General features: G+C 43.9%; 1 protein-coding gene across 3 annotated transcripts in view; it reads left to right on the top strand.

Annotated features, from left to right (window-relative positions):
- The window catches only part of LOC140735215 (netrin-3-like), a 430,472-nt gene that overhangs the window by 304,455 nt on the left and 106,027 nt on the right, over positions 1-19,990 (top strand). For all 3 annotated transcript variants that reach the window (XM_073059997.1, XM_073059998.1, XM_073060000.1), the window contains one exon: positions 17,935-17,988. In XM_073059997.1, coding sequence (XP_072916098.1) covers positions 17,935-17,988 — 54 coding nt within the window. The remainder of the gene's footprint in view (positions 1-17,934; positions 17,989-19,990) is intronic.

Here is a 19,990-nt window from a genome sequence, read left to right on the forward strand (position 1 = left end):
TCGCAGTTTGGGGTCTTGCCAAGTTGTCACTCCTCTGTCTTAGCCGGATCTACCCCATCCCATGAGACTATGTGCCCAGAACTGGCACTTGTCCACGGAAAGTTTTAATCCTTCAGCTTTCAGGCAACCAAGCACCTTCAGTAGCCTCGCTTCATGTTCCTCCAAGGTGGATCCAAACACTATGAGGTCATTCAAATACACTGATGCACCATCAATAACTCTCGGAGATGGGAGGCAAATGACAGGCTTTTATTAGCTGCAAGAAATGACCACACAACATCCTGGAGACTGAGGGGGGAGCAGTGCCTCCAACCGCCTTTATACAGGGGTCTGTGGGAGGAGCCACAGGAGCAGTCAGCAGAGGGGTGTGTCCAGACAGGTATATGTAGTTCACCACATACACCAATACCTCAAGCAAGTTCATATCCCCCACCATCTTCTCCATGACCCGCTGTAAGGTTGCAGGGGCTCCCAATGTGCCCTGGGGCATCCTTTCAAACTGGAAGAATCCCAGGGGACATATAAATGCTGTCTTCTCTTTGTCAGCCTCACTCATGGGGATCTAGTAACATCCACTTCTCAAGTCCAGCACACTAAACCACTTCGCACCACTCAGGCAGGCCAGTGTGTCTTTGATCCTCAGGGCCGTATACTGGTCAGGGACGGTGCACCTGTTCAGAGTCCTGAAGTCCACACACATTTGTACCTTCCCATCCTTCTTTTGGGCCACTACTATTGTGTTGGCGCGTGGCCAAGTGGTTAAAGCGTTCGTCTAGTGATCTGAAGGTCGCTAGTTCAAGCCTTGGCTGAGGCTGCGTCTGTGTCCTTGAGCAAGACACTTAACCACACATTGCTCTGCGAAGACACCGATGCCAAGCTGTATGGGTCCTAATGCCCTTCCCTTGGACAACATCGGTAGCATGGAGAGGGGAGACTTGCAGTATGGGCTGTTGCCGGTCTCCCATACAATCTTGCCCAGGCTTGCGCCCTGGAAACTTTTCAAGGCGCAAATCCATGATCTATCAAGACTAACAGAGGCCTACACATTGAGGACGCATAGGGGCTTCGGGACTTGGTGATGATCCCAGCTTACCTCAGCTTACACAAATGCTGCTGAACATCTTCCACATCTGTGGGGACAGTCGCCATGACCTCTCTCTGAACGGGGTGTCCTTGGTCACCTGGATAGTGTGATGAGTGCTCTTAGAACAACCTACATCAAACTCATCAGTGGAAAAGACACCTTTCAGCTTCAGCATCTTCTCTACCAACCTGCTCTTCCAACCCACAGACATCGGGGAGTCCCCGAAGTTGAATGACTCGGCTGTCAACTTCCCTCCCGTTTCCAATAGTTTCTCCCCGGCTCGTCTCACAGGGACATTAGACATTACCGTCACCAGGAACAGATGTGTCAGGGGCAACCTCCACTTGAAGGAGACCTTCCTCTTCGTAGTGTTCTTGACAATCACTGCCATTCTGCTCACCTGTACAACCGAGAGCTTCTGCAGCTCAGGCCTCATCAGTAGGAAATCCTGACTCCCCCCAAGGTCTTCCAGAGTGTCCACTAAGAGGGCCTAGCCCTCAGTCACTCTAGGAGATTTGGGGGTCCCCATCACTCTCGCTACATTCCTGGACCATACCACCATTGACTTCAACGGGGTGAACCACACAGTCCCTCATCTAAATTCGGTATCTGACCCAATGCAGCCATGCACTTCCTCAAAAGCAGCTTGAAACACTGGGTGCACAGACAATGTTCCCAGAAAGCCCTCACCATCCTTCTCCTTGCAGGCCCCCATGAGCCTCCTCACAAGAGGAGTGTTGGTGCCCACCAGAATTGAAACGCCACCCTTCTCAACAGGGTCCAGACAAACTAGCGCTAATGTATCAAGGATCTCAGACACTCCAACATCAGCCTCCGAGAACTCCAGCTTCACTGACAAATAACTGTCATATGAGCCCCCAGATCTCCAGTGCCCTGAAAGGGGTCAATGGCAAATGCTTCGGATACCGGTTGTAAAATGAACAGTACAACAACGTGACCTGCGACCCCATGTCTAGTATGGCTTCAGCATAAATATCCTCTATCTGTAGTGACACACTGGAGCATGGTCCCACTAAGCCTTCAGGAATAGGGTCTTTCGCTTTTGTGGGGGGGGGTTTCTTCGTATATTGCTGGGAACGTGCTCCCCCCCAGAGACAACAGGTCGTTCCTTCACTGGGTCTCCTCTACGTTTTCTCACGACTCTTTGCTTAGGTACCCGGGAGCTCACTCTTCTTCTGGTGTGACACCGGCTGCAGCCCTTTGTTCCCTTATGAGATTCGCACTCCCCCATCAGTTCTATCATATCGGGGGGAGGGAGGTTCACACCTACCAATAACAGCCAACACATCTCAGTTCTCGACTCTGCCACAATCTCCTCTACCGCTCCCCGAGGCAGGACCCCATGGAGGCTGTGCTCCAGCCCACTAGCATCCATACCAACACAGACTTAAATACACAACCCACTGGTTCAATGCTCAGGGCAATCACACAACATCCAATGGAATCATTGCCGGACAAGCTCCCAAAATTGTAACTCCGAGGTTTGGCCAGCATACGTTTGTCTAGGGTAAGACAGCCTCTGGCCCAGCCACACTGAGAAATCTCGTTTGTGTGGATGCTGTGTGATGTGTTGCCCAGTTACAAACCCGAACCCCAAAATATTAGACAGTACACCATATGCAATTAAACGATTGAACTTTATAAATCTTAATCTGACTATAGGGTTAGTAAAGAAAATATAAAGAAAAAGGGCCCACTTTAGGGAAACAGTCTGAAGTGCATGTTGGGGTTCACGGAATCACCCATTTGACTCCCATTAACCTCCTCTGAGCATCGCTGACCATCAGACCCTTGCTCCGAGTCCACTCTGTCCAGTGGTCTACCAGCTCTTCCCATTTGCGTCTTCTCTCATCACTCATTGACAAAAGACCGTGAAATTCCTGCTCCCAGACCCACAAGAAAGAACAACATGCCTCTCATTGGCTAACATACATTCCAAAGGCCCCGTTATCTCTAGTCATAACCCAAACATTGCTGCTACAGAGAAACCATTACCTTAGCAGTGAAACATTACAGAGAGGCCATTGCATTAGCTGTGAAACCTCACAGAGCGTTACACTTGCATTTCCAGCATCTGCAGATTTTCTCTTGTTTAGAAAGTTAGAGGATTGGGAAGCCTTTAAGTACCAACAAAAGGCAACTAAAAAAGTCATTAAGGAGGCAAAGGTGGAATATGAAAATAAGCTATCCAATAATATTAAAGAGCATACCAAAAGTTTCTTCAGATACATAAAGCGTAAAAGAGAGGCAAGAGTGGCTATCAGACCATTGAAAAATAGTGCTGGAGAGATAGTAATGGGTATAAGGAAATGATAATCACCTGAATGAATATTTTGCATGAGTCTTCACTGTGGAAGACACGAGCAGTATGGTGGGAGTTCCAGGTGTCATGGGTCATGGAGTGTGTGAAGTTACATTACTAGGGAGAAGGTTCTTGGGAAACTGAAAGGTCTGAAGATAGATAAGTCACCTAGACCAGATAGTGTACACCACAGGGTTCTGAAAGAGGTGACTGAAGAGATTGTGGAGGCATTAGTATTAATCTTTCAAGAATCTCTAGATTCTGGAATGGTTCTGGAAGACTAGAAAATTGCAAATGTTTCCGAATTCTTTAAGAAGGGAAAGAGGCAGAAGAAATGAAACTATAGACCAGTTAGTCTGACCTCAATGGTTGGAAAGTTGATTGTTAAGGATGTGGTTTTGTGGAATTTGGAGGTACGTGATAAAATGGGCCATAGTCAGCATAGTTCCCTCAAGGGAAAATTATTGAAGAAATAACAAGCAGGATGGAAAAGAGAATTTGTTGATGTTGTGTACTTGGAATTTCAAAAGGCCTTTGGCAATGTGCCACACAGGAGGCTGCTTAATATGCTATAAGCCCATGGTATTATAGAAAAGATTCTAGCATGAATAAAGCCATGGCTGATTGGCAAGAGGCAAAGGGTGGGAGTAAAGGGTGCATTTTCTGGTTGGCTGCCAGTGACGTGTGTTCCACAGGGGTCTGTGTTGGGACTGAATCTTTTTACGTCATATGTCAATGACTTAAATGATGGAATTGATGGCTGTGTTGCAAACTTTGTAGATGATACCACGTTAGGCAGAGTGGCAGGTAGTTTTGAGGAAGTTGAGATACTTCAGAAGGACTTAAGACAGGTTAGGAGAATGGGCAAAGAAGGATGGAATACTGTGTCGGGAAGTGTATACTCATGCACTTTGGCAGAAGAAGTGAAAGGGTTGACTATTTTCTAAATGGAGAAAATACAAAAAGCTGAAGTGCAAAGGGACTTGGGAGTCCTTGTGTAGGATTCCGTAAAGATTAAGGACTGGAATATAAAAGCAAGGATGTAATGTTGAGACTTTATAAAGCACTGGTGAGAACTCACTTGGAGTATTGTGTGCAGTTTTGGGCCCCTTATCTTCAGAGAGGATGTGCTAAAACTGAAGAGGAGATTCACGAAAATGATTCCATGATAAAATGGCTTGACATATATGGAGAGCGTTTGATGACTGTGGGCCTGTATTCACGGGAATTCACAAGAATATCAGGTGACTTGATTAGAATATATCAAATGGTGTGGAATAGATAGCGTGGATGTGGAAAGGATGTTTCCTATGGTGGGAGTGTCTAAGATCAGAGGACATAGCCTCAAAATAGAGAGGCATCCTTTTAGAATGGAGATGAGAAGGAATTTCTTAAGCCAGAGTGGTGAATCTGTGGAATTTGTTGCCACAGGCAGCTGTGGAGTACAAGCCTTTATGTATATTTAAGGCAGAGGTTGATAAATTCTTGATTAGTTGGGGCATGAAGGGATACTGGGAGAAGGCAGAGATTAGGGCAGAAAGGAAAAATGGAACAGCCATGATGAAATGGCAGAGCAGACCCGATGCACCAAATGGCCTAATTCTGATCCTATGTCTTTTAGAGTAAGGGGCTACATATATAAGTATTTGGATAGACATGGACTGATTAAGGATAGTGAGCAAGGCTTAGTGTGGGGTAGGTCATGTCTAATCATTCTTATGGAGCTTTTTGAGGAAGTTAGCAGGAAAGTGGATGAAGGCAAGGAAGTGGATGTTGTCTACGTGGACTTTAATAAGGCATTTGACAAGGTCCTGCATGGAAGACTGGTCAAGAAGGTTCAGTCGCTTGGCATTCAGAAAGAGACAGAAAATTGAATTAGATATTAGCTTTGTGGGAGAAGCCAAAGAATAGTAGTAGAAGGTTGCCTCTCTGACTGGAGGCTTGTGACTAGTTGGGTGCTGCAGGGATTGGTGCTGGGTCCTTTGTTGTTTGTCATCTATATCAATATACTGGATGATAATGTGGTGAACTCGATCAGCAAATTTGTGGATGAAACCAAGAATGGAGGTATAGTGTAGTGAACAATAAGGATTAGGGTTAGGGTGGCTTGCCAAGGGACCTGCATGAACTGGAAAAATGTGCTGAAAATGGCAGATGGAATTTAATACAGACAAGTGTGAGGTTTTGCAATTTGGAAGGGCCAACCAGGGTAGGTCTTACACAATGACCAGAAGGGCACTGAGCAGTGTGGTAGAACAAAGGGATTTGAAAATACAGGTACTTAATTCATTGAAAGTAGTGTCACAGGTCATAAAGAAATTTTTCAGCCTTCATAAATCAATCAATTCCATACAGAAAATTGGGTGTTATGTTGAAGTTGTATAAGACATTGCTGAGATCTAATTTGGAATATTGTGTACAGTTTTGGTTGCCTACCAACAGTAAAGTTATAAATAAGTTGAAAGAGTGCAGAGGAACTTTACAAGGATGTTACTGGGTCTGGAGGACCTGAGTTATAAGGAAAGACTGAATAGGTTAGGACTGTATTTGTTAGAACATAAAAGATTGAGAGGAGATTTGGTAGAGGTATACAAAATTATGAGAAGTACCGATAAGGTAATTGCAAGCAGGCTTTTTTCCCCTGAGGTTGTGTGGAATGACAACCATAGATCATGGGTTAAAGGTGAAAGGTGAAAAGTTTAAGGGGAACATGAAGCGAAAAATCTTCACTCAGAGTGAGAGTGTGGAACTCTTATCACCCTCATGACTCTGAGTGAAGAAGTTTCCCCTCAAGTTCCCTTTAAACTTCTCACCTTTAACAATAACCCGTGACCTTTGAACATAGAACATAGAACATTGCAATTTACAGCACATTACAGGCCCTTCGGGCCACAATATTGCGGCAACCATGTAACGTACTCTAGGGACTGCATAGTATTTCTTTAAACGATAGCCCTTTATTTTTCTAAGCTCCATGTACCAATCTAAAAGGCTCTTAAAAGACCCTATTGTATCAGCTTCCACCACCACCATTGGTGGTGCATTCCACACACCCACCACACTCTGTGTGAAAAACATACCCCTGATACCTATTTCCAAGCACCTTAAAACTATGCTCCCTTGTGTTAGCCATTTCAGCCCTGGGGAAAAGCCTCTGGTTATCCACACAATCAATGCCCCTCATCATCTTATACACCTCTATCAGACCACCTCTCATCGTCCATCACTCCAAGGAGAAAAGGCCAAGTACACTCAACCTATTCTCATAAGGTGCACCCTCCAATCCAGGCAATATCCTTGGAAATCTCCTCTGCACTCTCTCTATAGTATCCACATCTTTCCTTTAGTGAGGTGACCAGAAATGAACACAGTATTCCAAGTGGGGTCTGACCAGGGTTCTATATAGCTGTAACATTACCTCACGGTTCTTGAAATCAATCCCATAGTTGATGAAGGCCAAAACACCAAATGCCTTCTTAACAACAGTGTCAACCTGCGCAGCTGCTTTGAGTGTCCTATGGACACGGACCCCAAGATCTATCATATCCTCCACACTGCCAAGAGTCTCAGCATTTATATTATATTCTGTCTTCAAATTGAACCTACCAAACTGAGCCACTTCACACTTAGCTGGGTTAACTCCATCTGCCACTTTTTAGCCCAGTTCTGCACCCTATCGCTGTCCCGCTGTAACCTCTGACAACCCTCTAGACTATCCATAGCACCCCCAAAATTTGTGTCATCAGCAAACTTACTAACCCACCCTTCTACTTCTTCATCCAGGTCTTTATAAAAATCACAAAGAGGAGGGGTCTCAGAACAGATCCCTGCAGAACACCACTGGTCACTGACCTCCATGCACCATACGAACCATCTACAACCACCCTTTGCCTTCTGTGTGCAAGCCAATTCTGGATCCACAAAGCAAGGTCTCCTTGGATCCCATGCCTCCTTACTTTCTGAAGGAGCCTTGCATGGGGAACTTTGGTTGAGGTTCCACCCAACATGAATGTTGGAAAAAGCCTGCTTGCATTTACCCTCTCTAAACCCTCATAATTTTGTATATCTCTATCAAATCTCCTCTCAGTCTTCTATGTTCTAAAGAATACAGTCCTCACATATTCAATCTTTCAATATTCAAGAGATGGTTGTTGACTTCAGGAGGGCACGGAGCGACCACTCTCCACTGAACATTGACGGCTCCTCGGTAGAGATCGTTAAGAGCACCAAATTGCTTGGTGTTCACCTGGCGGAGAATCTCACCTGGTCCCTCAACACCAGCTCCATAGCAAACAAAGCCCAACAGCGTCTCTACTTTCTGCGAAGGCTGAGGAAAATGCATCTCCCACCCTCCATCCTCATCACATTCTACAGGGGTTGTATTGAGAGCATCCTGAGCAGCTGCATCACTTCCTAGTTTGGAAATTGCACTGTCACAGATCGCAAGACCCTGCAGCAGATAGTGAGGTCAGCTAAGAAGATCATCGGGGTCTCTCTTACCGCCATTACAGACATTTACACTACACACTGTATCCTCAAAGCAAACAACATTATGAAGGACCCCACATACCCCTCATACAAACTCTTCTCCCTCCTGCCATTTGGGAAAAGGCACGGAACCATTCGGTCTCTCACAAGCAGACTATGTAACAGTTTCTTCCACCAAGCTATCAGACTCCTCAATACCCAGAGCCTGGACTGACACCAACTTACTGCCCTCTACTGTGTCTGTTGTCTTGTTTATTATTTATTGTAATGCCTGCACGGTTTTGTGCACTTTATGCAGTCCTGGGTAGGTCTGTAGTTTAGTGTAGTTTCTTTTTTCTGTGTTGTTTTTGCGTAGTTCAGTGTAGTTTTTGTACTGTTTCATGTAGCACCATGGTCCTGAAAAACGTTGTCTCGTTTTTATTGTGTACTGTACCAGCAGTTATGGTTGAAATGAAAATAAAAAGTGACTTGACTTGACTTTCCTTATAACTCAGGTCCTCCAGACCCGGCAACATCCTTGTAAATTTTCTCTGCATTCTGTACACCTTGTTTACATCTTTCCTGCAGGTAGGTGACCAAAACTGCACACAGTACTCCAAATTAATCCTCACCAACATTTTATACAATTTCAAAATGATGGCTGTTCCTTCGCTTGCAAAGACCAGGAGGAAAGAAGAGTCTTCAGGAGTGCTGGTTCTTCTTGCCTGCGCTGTGTAAGTTTATAATGAGAATTGGTGTATATGGACCGATTCCACTCTTCAGGCCAGGGGACATTCCATAATGGCACAGTGAGCTGCGACAACTGTGGTGACCACAAGGCTATAGGTTGAGTATCAGAGTTTTCCTTCTCCTAGACAGACTGCCTGGCAAGGCAAACGAATCCCATCTGTCCGGGTCTGGAATCAGAGTTTTCCTTCTCCTGGACAGACTGCCTGGCAAACGAGCCCAGCCTGCCTGCCCAGTTATACAACTGGACACTCACTCATGCCGTGGCATAGCAAACTCAGTAAGAACAGGGACACCATGTTAAGTTGTTGCTATGGGCACAGTAGTGTAGGAGAGGCCAAATGTGAGAGACCTCCTGCGTAGCATCCAAAAAATGGTCTTGTGGCAATCACTACACCTGGAAAGGAGATGCTATGGGAGATACTTCTTTAAGTGAGCTGGACATCCAACCCAAGAATCACTCGTCATAACTTCAACATAACATCCCAGATCTCTCTACAAGACTTGATAGTCTTCCTCACTGTCCACTACAATCCCAATCTTGGTGTCATCTGCAAATTTGCTGATCCAGTTAACTACATTATCATCCAGATCATTGATACAGATAACAAACAACAAAGGTCCCAGCACTGACCCCAGCAACACACCACTGGTCACAGGCAGAGAGGAAAACATCTACTACCACAAAGCCAATGTCTCATCCAATTTACTGCCTCATCCTGAATGCCAAGCGACTGAACCTTCTTGACCTTCTTCCCATGTAGGACCTTGTCAAGTGCCTTACTAAATTCCATGTAAACAACATACACTGCTTTGTTTTCACTTTCCTGGTAACTTCCTCAAAAAACAATATAAGATTGGTTAGACATGACCTACCATGCACAAAGTCATGCTGAGTAACCTTAATTAGTTCATACTTATCTAAGTACTTATATATTCGGTCCCTTAGAATACCTTACAATAACTTCCCATAACTGATGTCAGACTCCATAGGATGTCATGCCTATAATTTCCTGGTTTCTGTTTAGAGCTTTTTCTAAACAGCAGAACAACACTGGCTATCCTCCAATCCTCTGGTACCTTTCCTTTTGCTAAGGATGTTTCAAATATCTCTGCTAGGGCCCCAGCAATTTCTGCACTTGCCACCCATAGAGTCCGAAGGAACATCTTGTCAAGCCCTGGGAATTTACAGTATTCACCCTGATTTACCTCAGGGTAGCAAACACCTCCTCCTTTGTAATCTGTTCAGGATCCATGAAGTTGATGCCACTTTGCCTCACTGCTAGAGACCGTATCCATCTCCTGAGTAAATACAGATGCAAAGAATGCATTTAAGATCTCCCCCATTTGTTTTGACTCCACACATGGTACCAGCCTACAAAGTACCCAGGACATCTTCAGGAAACGGTGTCTCAGAAAGGCAGCATCCATTATTAAAGACCTCCAGCACCCAGGGCATGCCTTTTTCTCACAGTTATCACCAGGTAGGAGGTACAGAAGCCTGAAGGCACACATTCAGCGATTCAGGAACAGCTTCTTCCCCTCTGCCACCCGATTTCTAAATGGACATTGAATCTTTGGAACTACCTCAGTTTTTTTAATATACAGTATTTCTGTTTTTGCACATTTTTAAAAGTCTATTCAATATATGTATACTGTAATTTATTTATGTATTTTTTTTATTTTATTTATGATTATTATTTTTTTCTCTGCTAGATTATGTATTGCATTGAACTGCTGCTGCTAAGTTAACAAATGCCAGTGATAATAAACCTGATTCTGATTTTGATTGCCATTCTGATCTTCCAGAGGACCAATTTTGTCCCTTGCAATCCTTTTGCTCTTAACATACCTGTAGAACCCCTTATGATTCTCCTTAACCTTGCCTACTAGGGCAGCCTCATGCCTTCTTTTAGCCTTCCTGATTTCTTTTTAAGTGTTCTCTTGAATTTCTTGTAATTCATAAGCTCATCATTTGTCCCTACTTTTCTATACCTGCTATGCGCCTCCTTTTTCGAGGCCATGGTTAGCTCCTGAAAACCAAAGTTCCCTGTACATGTTAATTTTACCTTTTATTCTGCCAGGCACATACAAGCTTTGCACTCTCAAAATCTCATTTTTGAAGGCTTCCCACTTTCCAGTACACCCTTGCCAGAAAACAGCCTGTCCAATCCGCACTTGCCAGGTCATTTCTGATACCATCAAAACTGGCCTTTTTCTAATTTAGAATCTCAACTTGCACAACAGACCTATCTCTTTGCATATTTACTTTGAAACTAATGGTATTGTGGTCACTGGATGCATCATGTTCTGCTACGCAAATTTTTGACACCTGCCCTGTCTCGTTCCCTAATAGAAGAAACAGTATTGTACGCTCTCTCATTGAGACTTACTGATGAAGAAAACTTTCCTGAACACATTTGACAAACTCTATCCCAGCTAGTTCTTTCAGAGCATGGGATTCTCAGTCAATATGTGGAAAGTTAAAATGACCTACTATAACAACTTTATGTTTCTTCCGAAAATCTGTGATGTCTCTACAAATTTTTTCCTCTAAGTCCCTAGGACTGTTGGGTGGTCTATAATATAGCCCCATCAACATGGTCATACCTTTCTTATTTCTCAGTTCCACCCATAACACCTCACTAGTCAAGTTCCCCAGTCTGTCCTCACAGACCACTGCCATGACACTTTCCCTAACTAGTAATGCCACCCCTCCTCCTTTAATTCCTTCCACTGTCACATCTAAAACAACAGAACCCCAGAATACTGAAATTCAAATCCTGCCCCTCTTGCAACCAAGACTCAATGGTGGCTACAACATCATAATTCCAGATGTTGATCCATGCCCTGAGCTAATACACCTTTTTCTACAATACTCCTTGCATTGAAATATATGCAGCTCAGGGCAATAGTCCATGTTCAACCTTTTGATTCCTCAAATTGTCTGAGGTCTTACCAATATCTGCCTCCACAACATCTCCACTAACTGTTCTGGCACTCTGGTTCCCATCCCCCTGCAAATCTAGTTTAAACTCCAGTATGCAGCATTAACAAACTTTGCCACTAGGATATTAGTCCCCTTCCAGTTCAGGTACAAACTGTCCTTTCTGTACAGGTCCCACCTTCCCTGGAAGAGAGCCCAGTGATCCAAAAGTCTTATGTCATCCCTCCTACACCAACTCCTTAGCCACCCATTAAACTATATAATCTTCCTAGTCTGGCTTCAGTAGCGCATGGCACACATAGCAATCCTGAGATCACAACCCTGGAGGTTCTGCCCTTTAATTTAGCACTTAACTCCCTGAATAGCCTCTACAGAACCTCATCACTGGTTAACTCAATTGACAATGTGGGTCAAAGGGTGCTATTCAACTCTATACTCTATGGACAAGTTGGACCAAAGAGCCTGTTTCTGTACTGCTTAACTCTATCAATGAGATAGGCTGAAGGGCCTGTTTCTGCACTTTTTAACTCAGTTAACAAGATGGGTCGAAGGATTTATTTCTGTAGTGTTTAACTGTGTGAACAAGGTAGGTCGAAGGGCAAATTTCTGTAATGTATAATGGTACAAATGAAATGGGCCGAATGGCCTGTTTCTGTGCTTTTGAACTTTACAGACTCAATGGGTCAAAGGGATTAATGGGCTGAATGGTCTGTTTCTGTACAGTTCATCTCTATGAACAAAATGGGCCAAAGGGCCTATTTCCGTACTGTCTAGCACTATGGACACAATGGGCCAAAGCAATTAGATGGGCTGAATGGCCTGTTTCTGTGATGCTTAATTATATGGTTGAGATGAACCAAAGTGCCTGTTTCTGTTCTGTTTAATGCATGGAGACAATGAGCTGAAGAGCCTTGTGCCTTGCTGTTTAACACTGTGGGCACAAGAGGCAGAAGGGCCGGTAATATTCTAATTAAGTCTATGGACAAGTTGGACCAAGTGGCCTGTTGCTGTACTATTTAACTCCACAAATGTGATGGGCCAAAGTGCCTTATTTTGTACTGTTGAATTGTATGCATGCAACAGACTGAGGACCTGTTTCTATACTGTTTAACTCTATGGATGAGATGGGCCAAAGAAATGAGACTATTTCCGAATGGCCTATTTCTATACTGTCTGTTTCTGTGCTGGTTAACTCTACGGACGAGATAGGCCAAAGGGCCTGTTTCTGTACAGTTTTATTCGATTGATGTGATGGGCCAAATGACACTTCCCTTTACTGTTCAACTCTATGGATATGATGAGACGAAGTGCCTTTTTCTCTCATGTTTTACTGTATGGACATGATAAGCCAAATAGCCTGTTTCTGTACTGTTTATCTCTCTGGATATGGTGGGCTGAAGAGACTAGATGGGCTAAATGACCTGTTTCTGTTCTGTATAACTCTATGGACACAGTGGTCCAGAGGGCCTGTTTCTGTACTGTTTAACTCTTTGGACAAGTTGTCACATCCTTTTTGTCCTGATTTGACATTCTTCCTCAATATGATTGAAATAGTTTATTTAAAAACCTCCTCCTTTTTGACACCCTCTGTACCCGCTGTCATGCAACAAAAAAATTCAGAAATACAAGGTGCAAAGGGATTTGGAAGCCCATGTGCAGGATTCTCTAAAGGTTATCTTGCAGGCTGAGTCTGTGATAAGGAAGCCAAATGCAATGTTGACATTCATTTCAAGTGGACCAGAATATAAAAACAAGGATGTAATGTTGAAGCTTTATAAAGCACTGCTGAAGCCTCACTTGGAGTATTGTGAACAGTTTTAGAAGACATAGAAAACTTACAGCACAATACAGGCCCTTCGGTCCACAAAGTTGTGCCGAACATATCTCTACCTTAGAAATTACTAAGGTTACCAATAGCCCTCTATTTTTCTAAGTTCCATGTACCTATCCAAAAGTCTCTTAAAAGACCCTATCGTATCCGCCTCCGCCACAGTTGCCGGCAGCCCATTCCATGCACTCACCACTCTCTGCATAAAAAACTTAACCCTGACATCTCCTCTGTACCTTCTCCCAAGCACCTTAAACCTGTGCCCTCCTGTGGCAGCCATTTCAGACCTGGGAAAATGCTTCTGACTATCCACATGACCAATACCTCTCATCATTTTATACACCTCAATCAGGTCACCTCTCATTGTCGCTCCAAGGAGAAAAGGCCGAGTTCACTCAGCCTGTTTTCAGAAGGCATGCTCCCCAATCCAGAAAACATCCTAGTAAATTTCCTCTGCACCCTTTCTATGGTTTCCACATCCTTCTTGTAGTGAGGTGACCAGAACTGAGCAGAGTACTCCAAGTGGGGTCTGAGCAGGGTCCTATATAGCTGCAACATTTCCTCTTGGCTCCTAAATTCAATTCCACAATTGATGAAGGCCAATACACTGTATACCTGCTTAACCACAGAGTTAACCTGTGCAGCTGCTTTGAGCGTCCTATAGACTTGGACCCCAAGATCCCTCTGATCCTCCACACTACCGAGAGTCTTACCATTAATACTATATTCTGCCATCATATTTGACCTACCAAAATGAACCACTTCACACTTATCTGGGTTGAACTCCATCTGCCACTTCTCAGCCCAGTTTTGCATCCTATCAATGTCCCGCTGTAACCTCTGACAGCCCTCCACACTATCCACAACCTCCCAACCTTTGTGTCATCAGCAAACATACTAACCCTAACCCATCCCTCCACTTCCTCATCCAGGTCATTTATAAAAATCATGAACAGTAAGGGTCCCAGAACAGATCTCTGAGGCACACCACTGGTTAAAGACCTCGATACAAAATATGACCCGTCTACAACCACTCTTTGCCTTCTGTGGGCAAACCAGTTCTGGGTCCACAAAGCAATGTTCCCTTGGATTCCATGCCTCCTTACTTTCTCAATAAGCCTTGCATGGGGGACCTTATCAAATGCCTTGCTGAAATCCATATACACTACATCTACTGCTCTTCCTTCATCAACGTGTTTAGTCACATCCTCAAAAAATTCAATTAGTCTCATAAGGCACGACCTGCCATTGACAAAGCCATGCTGACTATTCCTAATCATATTATACCTCTCCAAATGTTCATAAATCCTGCCTCTCAGGATCTTCTCCATCAACTTACCAACCACTGAGGTAAGACTCACTGGTCTGTAATTTTCTGGGCTATCTCTAACCCCTTTCTTGAATAAGGGAACAACATCCACAACCCTCCAATCCTCTGGAACCTCTCCCGTCCCCATTGATGATGCAAAGATTGTTGCCAGAGGCTCAGCAATCTCTTCCCTCATCTCCTACAGTAGCCTGGGGTACATCTCATCCGGTCCTGGCAACTTATCCAACTTGATGCTTTCCAGAAACTCCAGAACATCCTCTTTCTTAATATCTACATGTTCTGAATACTGAAGTAAAGTATTCATTAAGTACCTCTGCTATCTCCTCTGGTTCCATGCACACTTTTCCACTGTCACGCTTGATTGGTCCTATCTCTCATGTCTTATCCTCATACTTGTACATACTTGTAGAATGCCTTGGGGTTTTCCGTATTCCTGCCTGCCAAAGCCTTCTCATGGCCCCTTCTGGCTCTCCTAATTTCCTTCTTAAGCTCCTTCCTGTTAGCCTTATAATCTTCTGGATCTCTAACATTGCCTAGCTCTCCGAACCTTTCATAAGCTTTTCTTTTCTTCTTGATTAGATTTACTACAGCCTTTGTACACTACCGTTCCTGTACCCTGCCATAACTTCCCTGTCTCATTGGAACGTACCTATGCAGAACTCCACACAAATATCCCCTGAACATTTGCCACATTTCTTCCATACATTTCCCTGAGCACATCTGTTCCCAATTTAAGCTTCCAAGTTCCTGTCTGATAGCCTCATAATTCCCCTTACTCCAATTAAATGCTTTTCTAACTTGTCTGTTCCTATCTCTCTCCAATGCTATCGTAAAGGAGATAGAATTATGATCACTATCTCCAAAATGCTCTCCCACTGAGAGATCTGACACCTGTCCAGGTTAATTTCCCAATACCAAATCAAGTACAGTCCCTCCTCTTGTAGGCTTATCTACATATTGTCTCAAGAAACCTTCCTGAACACACCTAACAAACTCCACCCCATCTAAACCCCTTGCTCTAGGGAGATGCCAATTGATATTTGGGAAATTAAAATCTCCCACCATGATAACTCTTATTATTACACCTTTCCAGGATCTGTTTCTCTGTCTGCTCTTCAATATCCCTGTTACTATTGAGCAGCCTTTAAAAAACACACAGTAGAGTTATTGACCCCTTCCTGTTCCTAACCTCCACCCACAGAGACTCTGTAGACAATCCTTCTATGACATCCACCTGTTCTGCGGCAGTGACACATTAGGGTTCAATAGTAATCAATACTGCCATGCCCCCACCTCATTTGCTTCCCTCCCTGTCTTTTCTGAAACATCTAAAACCCGGCACTTGAAGTAACCATTCCTGTCCCTGAGCCAACCAAGTCTCTGTAATGGCCACCACATCATAGCTCCAAGTACTGATCCACGCTCTAAACTCATCCGCTTTGTTCACAATACTCCTTGTGTTAAAATAGACACACCTCAAACCGTTGGTCTGAGCACATCCACCTTCACTGCCTATCACCTGCCTATCTTTGGGCACCTTATCTAAGAAAGGATGTGCTGACACTGGAAAGGGTTCAGAGGAGGTTCACAAGAATGATTCTGGGAATGAAAGGGTTACCATAAGAGGACCAATTAATGGCTTTGGGCCTGTACTCACTGGAATTCAGAAGAATGGGGGGGAGGGGAGGGGGTGAAATTTAAAATTGAAATCTACTACATGTTTAAAGGCATAGATAGAGTGGATGTGGGGAGGATCTTTCCTATGTGGGGGGAATCTAGGACCAGAGAGCATAGCCTCAGAATAGAGGGTCATCCATTTGTAATGGAGATGAGGAGGAATTTATTTATCCAGAGAGTGGTGAACCTGTAGAATTCATTTCCACCGTTGGCTGTGGAGGCCAAATCATTCGGTATATTTAAGGCAGAGGTTGATAGGTTCTTGATTAGTCAGGCCATGAAGTGTTAAGGAGAAGGCAAGAGAATGAAGCTGAGCAGGAAATGGATCAGCCATAACGAAACATTAAAGCAGACTCGATTGGCCAAATGACCTATTTCTGCTCCTATATCTTATGGTGTTATGGTCATCCTCTCCTTGTCACTCATGCCCTCCAATTTAGAAAGTATCCTGGTGTACCTCCTCAGCACCTTCTCCAAAGCTTTGACATCCTTCTTGTAATGGTGTGACCAGAACTGCACACAATGCTCCAAGTGTGGCCATACTAATGTTTTGTACAGCTGCAAGATGATTTACTGACTTTTATACTCAATGCCCCAGCTAATGAAGACAAACATAATCAGAGAAATCTAAAGATGTCCCACCTGCACTAATTACACATTCATTGGACATCCTCCTTTTCCTCTACATGACAACAAAACTATGCCAATGATTTTGACCTTAGATTGCCTTCTATTTTATCTATGAGCTAACCCTTTCATCCATGTTACAGGATTATTGATGTCAGTTGTCCCAGTATGAACCATAGCCTCTGGCTGTTCTTCACTCTCTCTGCGGCATCCATGAGCCTGGCACCAGGGAGGCAAAAAACTTCCTAGTAATCTTATTTGTGTCCAGGGAAATGCCTCTTTGCTTCTCTTACAATTGAATCCCCCAACACTAAATTGTCTTAATCTTTTGCCTCCCCTCCCGTGCCATGAATTTCACTGCTTCCATTATTCACAATAGCATTTATCCCTCATAGTCACTCCCTCACACTCATTCTTTCACTGTCCCTCACACTTATTCTATAGCTCATTCTGTCTCTAACCCTCATTCTCATCTCTCACTGTTGTCCCTTACACACTCTCTCCCTCACAGTTACTGTCTCTCATATTCACCCTGCCCCTCACACCTCATTCCCATCTCACACTCACATTTTTTTTGTTCACACTTGCTGTGTGAATTACTTCATGTTCTATTTCCTATGCTATGTTCCATCTATCACACTCATTCTCTGTCTCTCTTACTCTCTTTCCTTTATCCTGCTTACTCACTTTCTCCCTTGGTGTGGTCACTCCCTCCCTCATCTGTTACACAGTCATGTCCTTTATTCAAGCACTTCCTGAAATCCACAGATTGATTCTAATTGCTGATGAAATGATCACTGTAGTTTCGGGGCTTTTAAATGCTCTGTCTGGCTCAAGTTCAGGGGCTACTGTACATTGATTCCAAGCTGTCCAGCTGAACATCTCTTATTCTTCATTTTCACAGAGATCCCAACAGCGTCGCCAAGGTCGGTGGCAAGCAGTACTGTTGAACCTATTGGTGAGTGGCAAGTTTCTGTTGATACCTGGCACTGGAGTTATGTGTAGGGATAGTCCTGAAAAGAGAAGTTGTTTATCTGTAATGCAAATAATTGATAATGTATTGAAAAAGAAATCCTGGGTGAAGCTTGTCAGTTCTGAGTCAAACTCACTAAAATGATGTTACAATCATTTCACAGACCAGATATCTCCATTACTAGGACATAGCTCAAATAAAAATGAGCATTGCGTAATAAATGCAATCAGCAGATAGAAAATCTGCTATTTAGTGAAAGCAAGGCTGAAAACCTTAGCATCACATCTAACCCCATTTCCTCTAATCCAGTAACAACAGTTCATCTGTAAATCTCTATTCTCAGGATTGCTGCCAGTGCTACGTGATAGTGATGGTAAGAATTGGAGGAGATAGCGGTTGAATACGTGGCTGAGGAGCTGGTACAGGGCGCGGGTTTTAGATTTTAGGATCATTGGGATCTCTTCTGGGGAAGGTGGGACCTGTACAGATTGGATGGGTTGCACCTGAACTCGAGGGGGAGCAATATCCTTGCAGGTAGGTTTGATAGCATGGTTCGGGAGGGTTTAAACTAATTTGCAAGGGGGATGGGACCCAGAGCAATAGAGCAGTGAAGGAAGTGCATGGAGTAAAGCCAGATCTAACATATAGAGAGGCTTTGATGAAAGAGAAGCAGAATAAAGGGTGGAAAGGTAGTAAGGTAGAAGGGCTAAAGTGTGTGTACTTCAATGCAAGAAGCATCAGGAACAAAGGCGATGAACTGAGAGCTTGGATACATACATGGAATTATGATGTAGTGGCCATTACGGAGACTTGGCTGGCACCAGGGCAGGAATGGATTCTCAATATTCCTGGTTTTCAGTGCTTTGAAAGGGATAGAGGGGGGAGGGAAAGGGGAGGAGGGGTGGCATTACTAGTCAGGAATACTACTACAGCTGCAGAAAGGGTGGGTAATGTAGCAGGACCCTCTTTTGAGTCAGTATGGGTGGAAGTCAGGAACAGGAAGGGAGCAGTTACTCTACTGGGGGTATTCTATAGGCCCCCTGGTAGCAGCAGAGATACCGAGGAGCAGATTGGGAGGCAGATTTTGGAAAGGTGCAAAAATAACAGGGTTGTTATCATGGGTGACTTTAACTTCCCTAATATTGATTGGCACTTGATTAGTTCCAAGGGTAAAGATGGGGCAGAGTTTGTTAAGTGTGTCCAGGATGGATTCCTGTCACAGTATGTTGACAGGATGACTAGGGGGAATGCCTAGTATTAGGAAACGAACCAGGTCAGGTCACAGATCTGTCAGTGGGTGAGGATCTGGGGAACAGTGATCACCACTCCCTGGCCTTTAGCATTATCATGGAAAAGGATAGAAACAGAGAGGACAGGAAAATTTTTAATTGAGGAAGGGCAAATTATGAGGCTATAAAGCTAGAACTTCTGTGTGTGAATTGGGATGATGTTTTTGCAGGGAAATGTATTATGGACATGTGGTCGATGTTTAAGGATCTTTTGAGGATGTTAGGGATAAATTTGTCCTGGTGAGGAAGATAAAGAATGGTAGGATGAAGGAACCATGGATGACAAGTGAAGTGGAAAAACTAGTCAGGTGGAAGAAGGCAGCATACATGAGGTTTAGGAAGCAAGGATCAGATGGGTCTATTGAGGCATATAGGGTAGCAAGAAAGGAGCTTAAGAAGGGGCTGAGAAGAGCAAGAAGAGGGCATGAGAAGGGTAAAGGAAAATCCCAAGACATTCTTCAATTATGTAAAGAACAAAAGGATGACAGGAGTAAAGGTAGGACTGATTAGAGATAAAAGTGGGAAGATGTGCCTGGAGGCTGTGGAAGTGAGCGAGGTCCTCAATGAATTCTTCTCTTTGGTATTTACCAATGAGAGGGAACTTAATGACGGTGAGGACAATGTGAGTGAGGTTGATGGTCTGGAGCATGTTGATATTAAGGGAGAGGAGGTGTTGGAGTTGTTAAAATACATTAGGA

Source organism: Hemitrygon akajei, chromosome 11 (genome assembly GCF_048418815.1).
Source record: "Hemitrygon akajei chromosome 11, sHemAka1.3, whole genome shotgun sequence".
NCBI lineage: Eukaryota > Metazoa > Chordata > Chondrichthyes > Myliobatiformes > Dasyatidae > Hemitrygon > Hemitrygon akajei.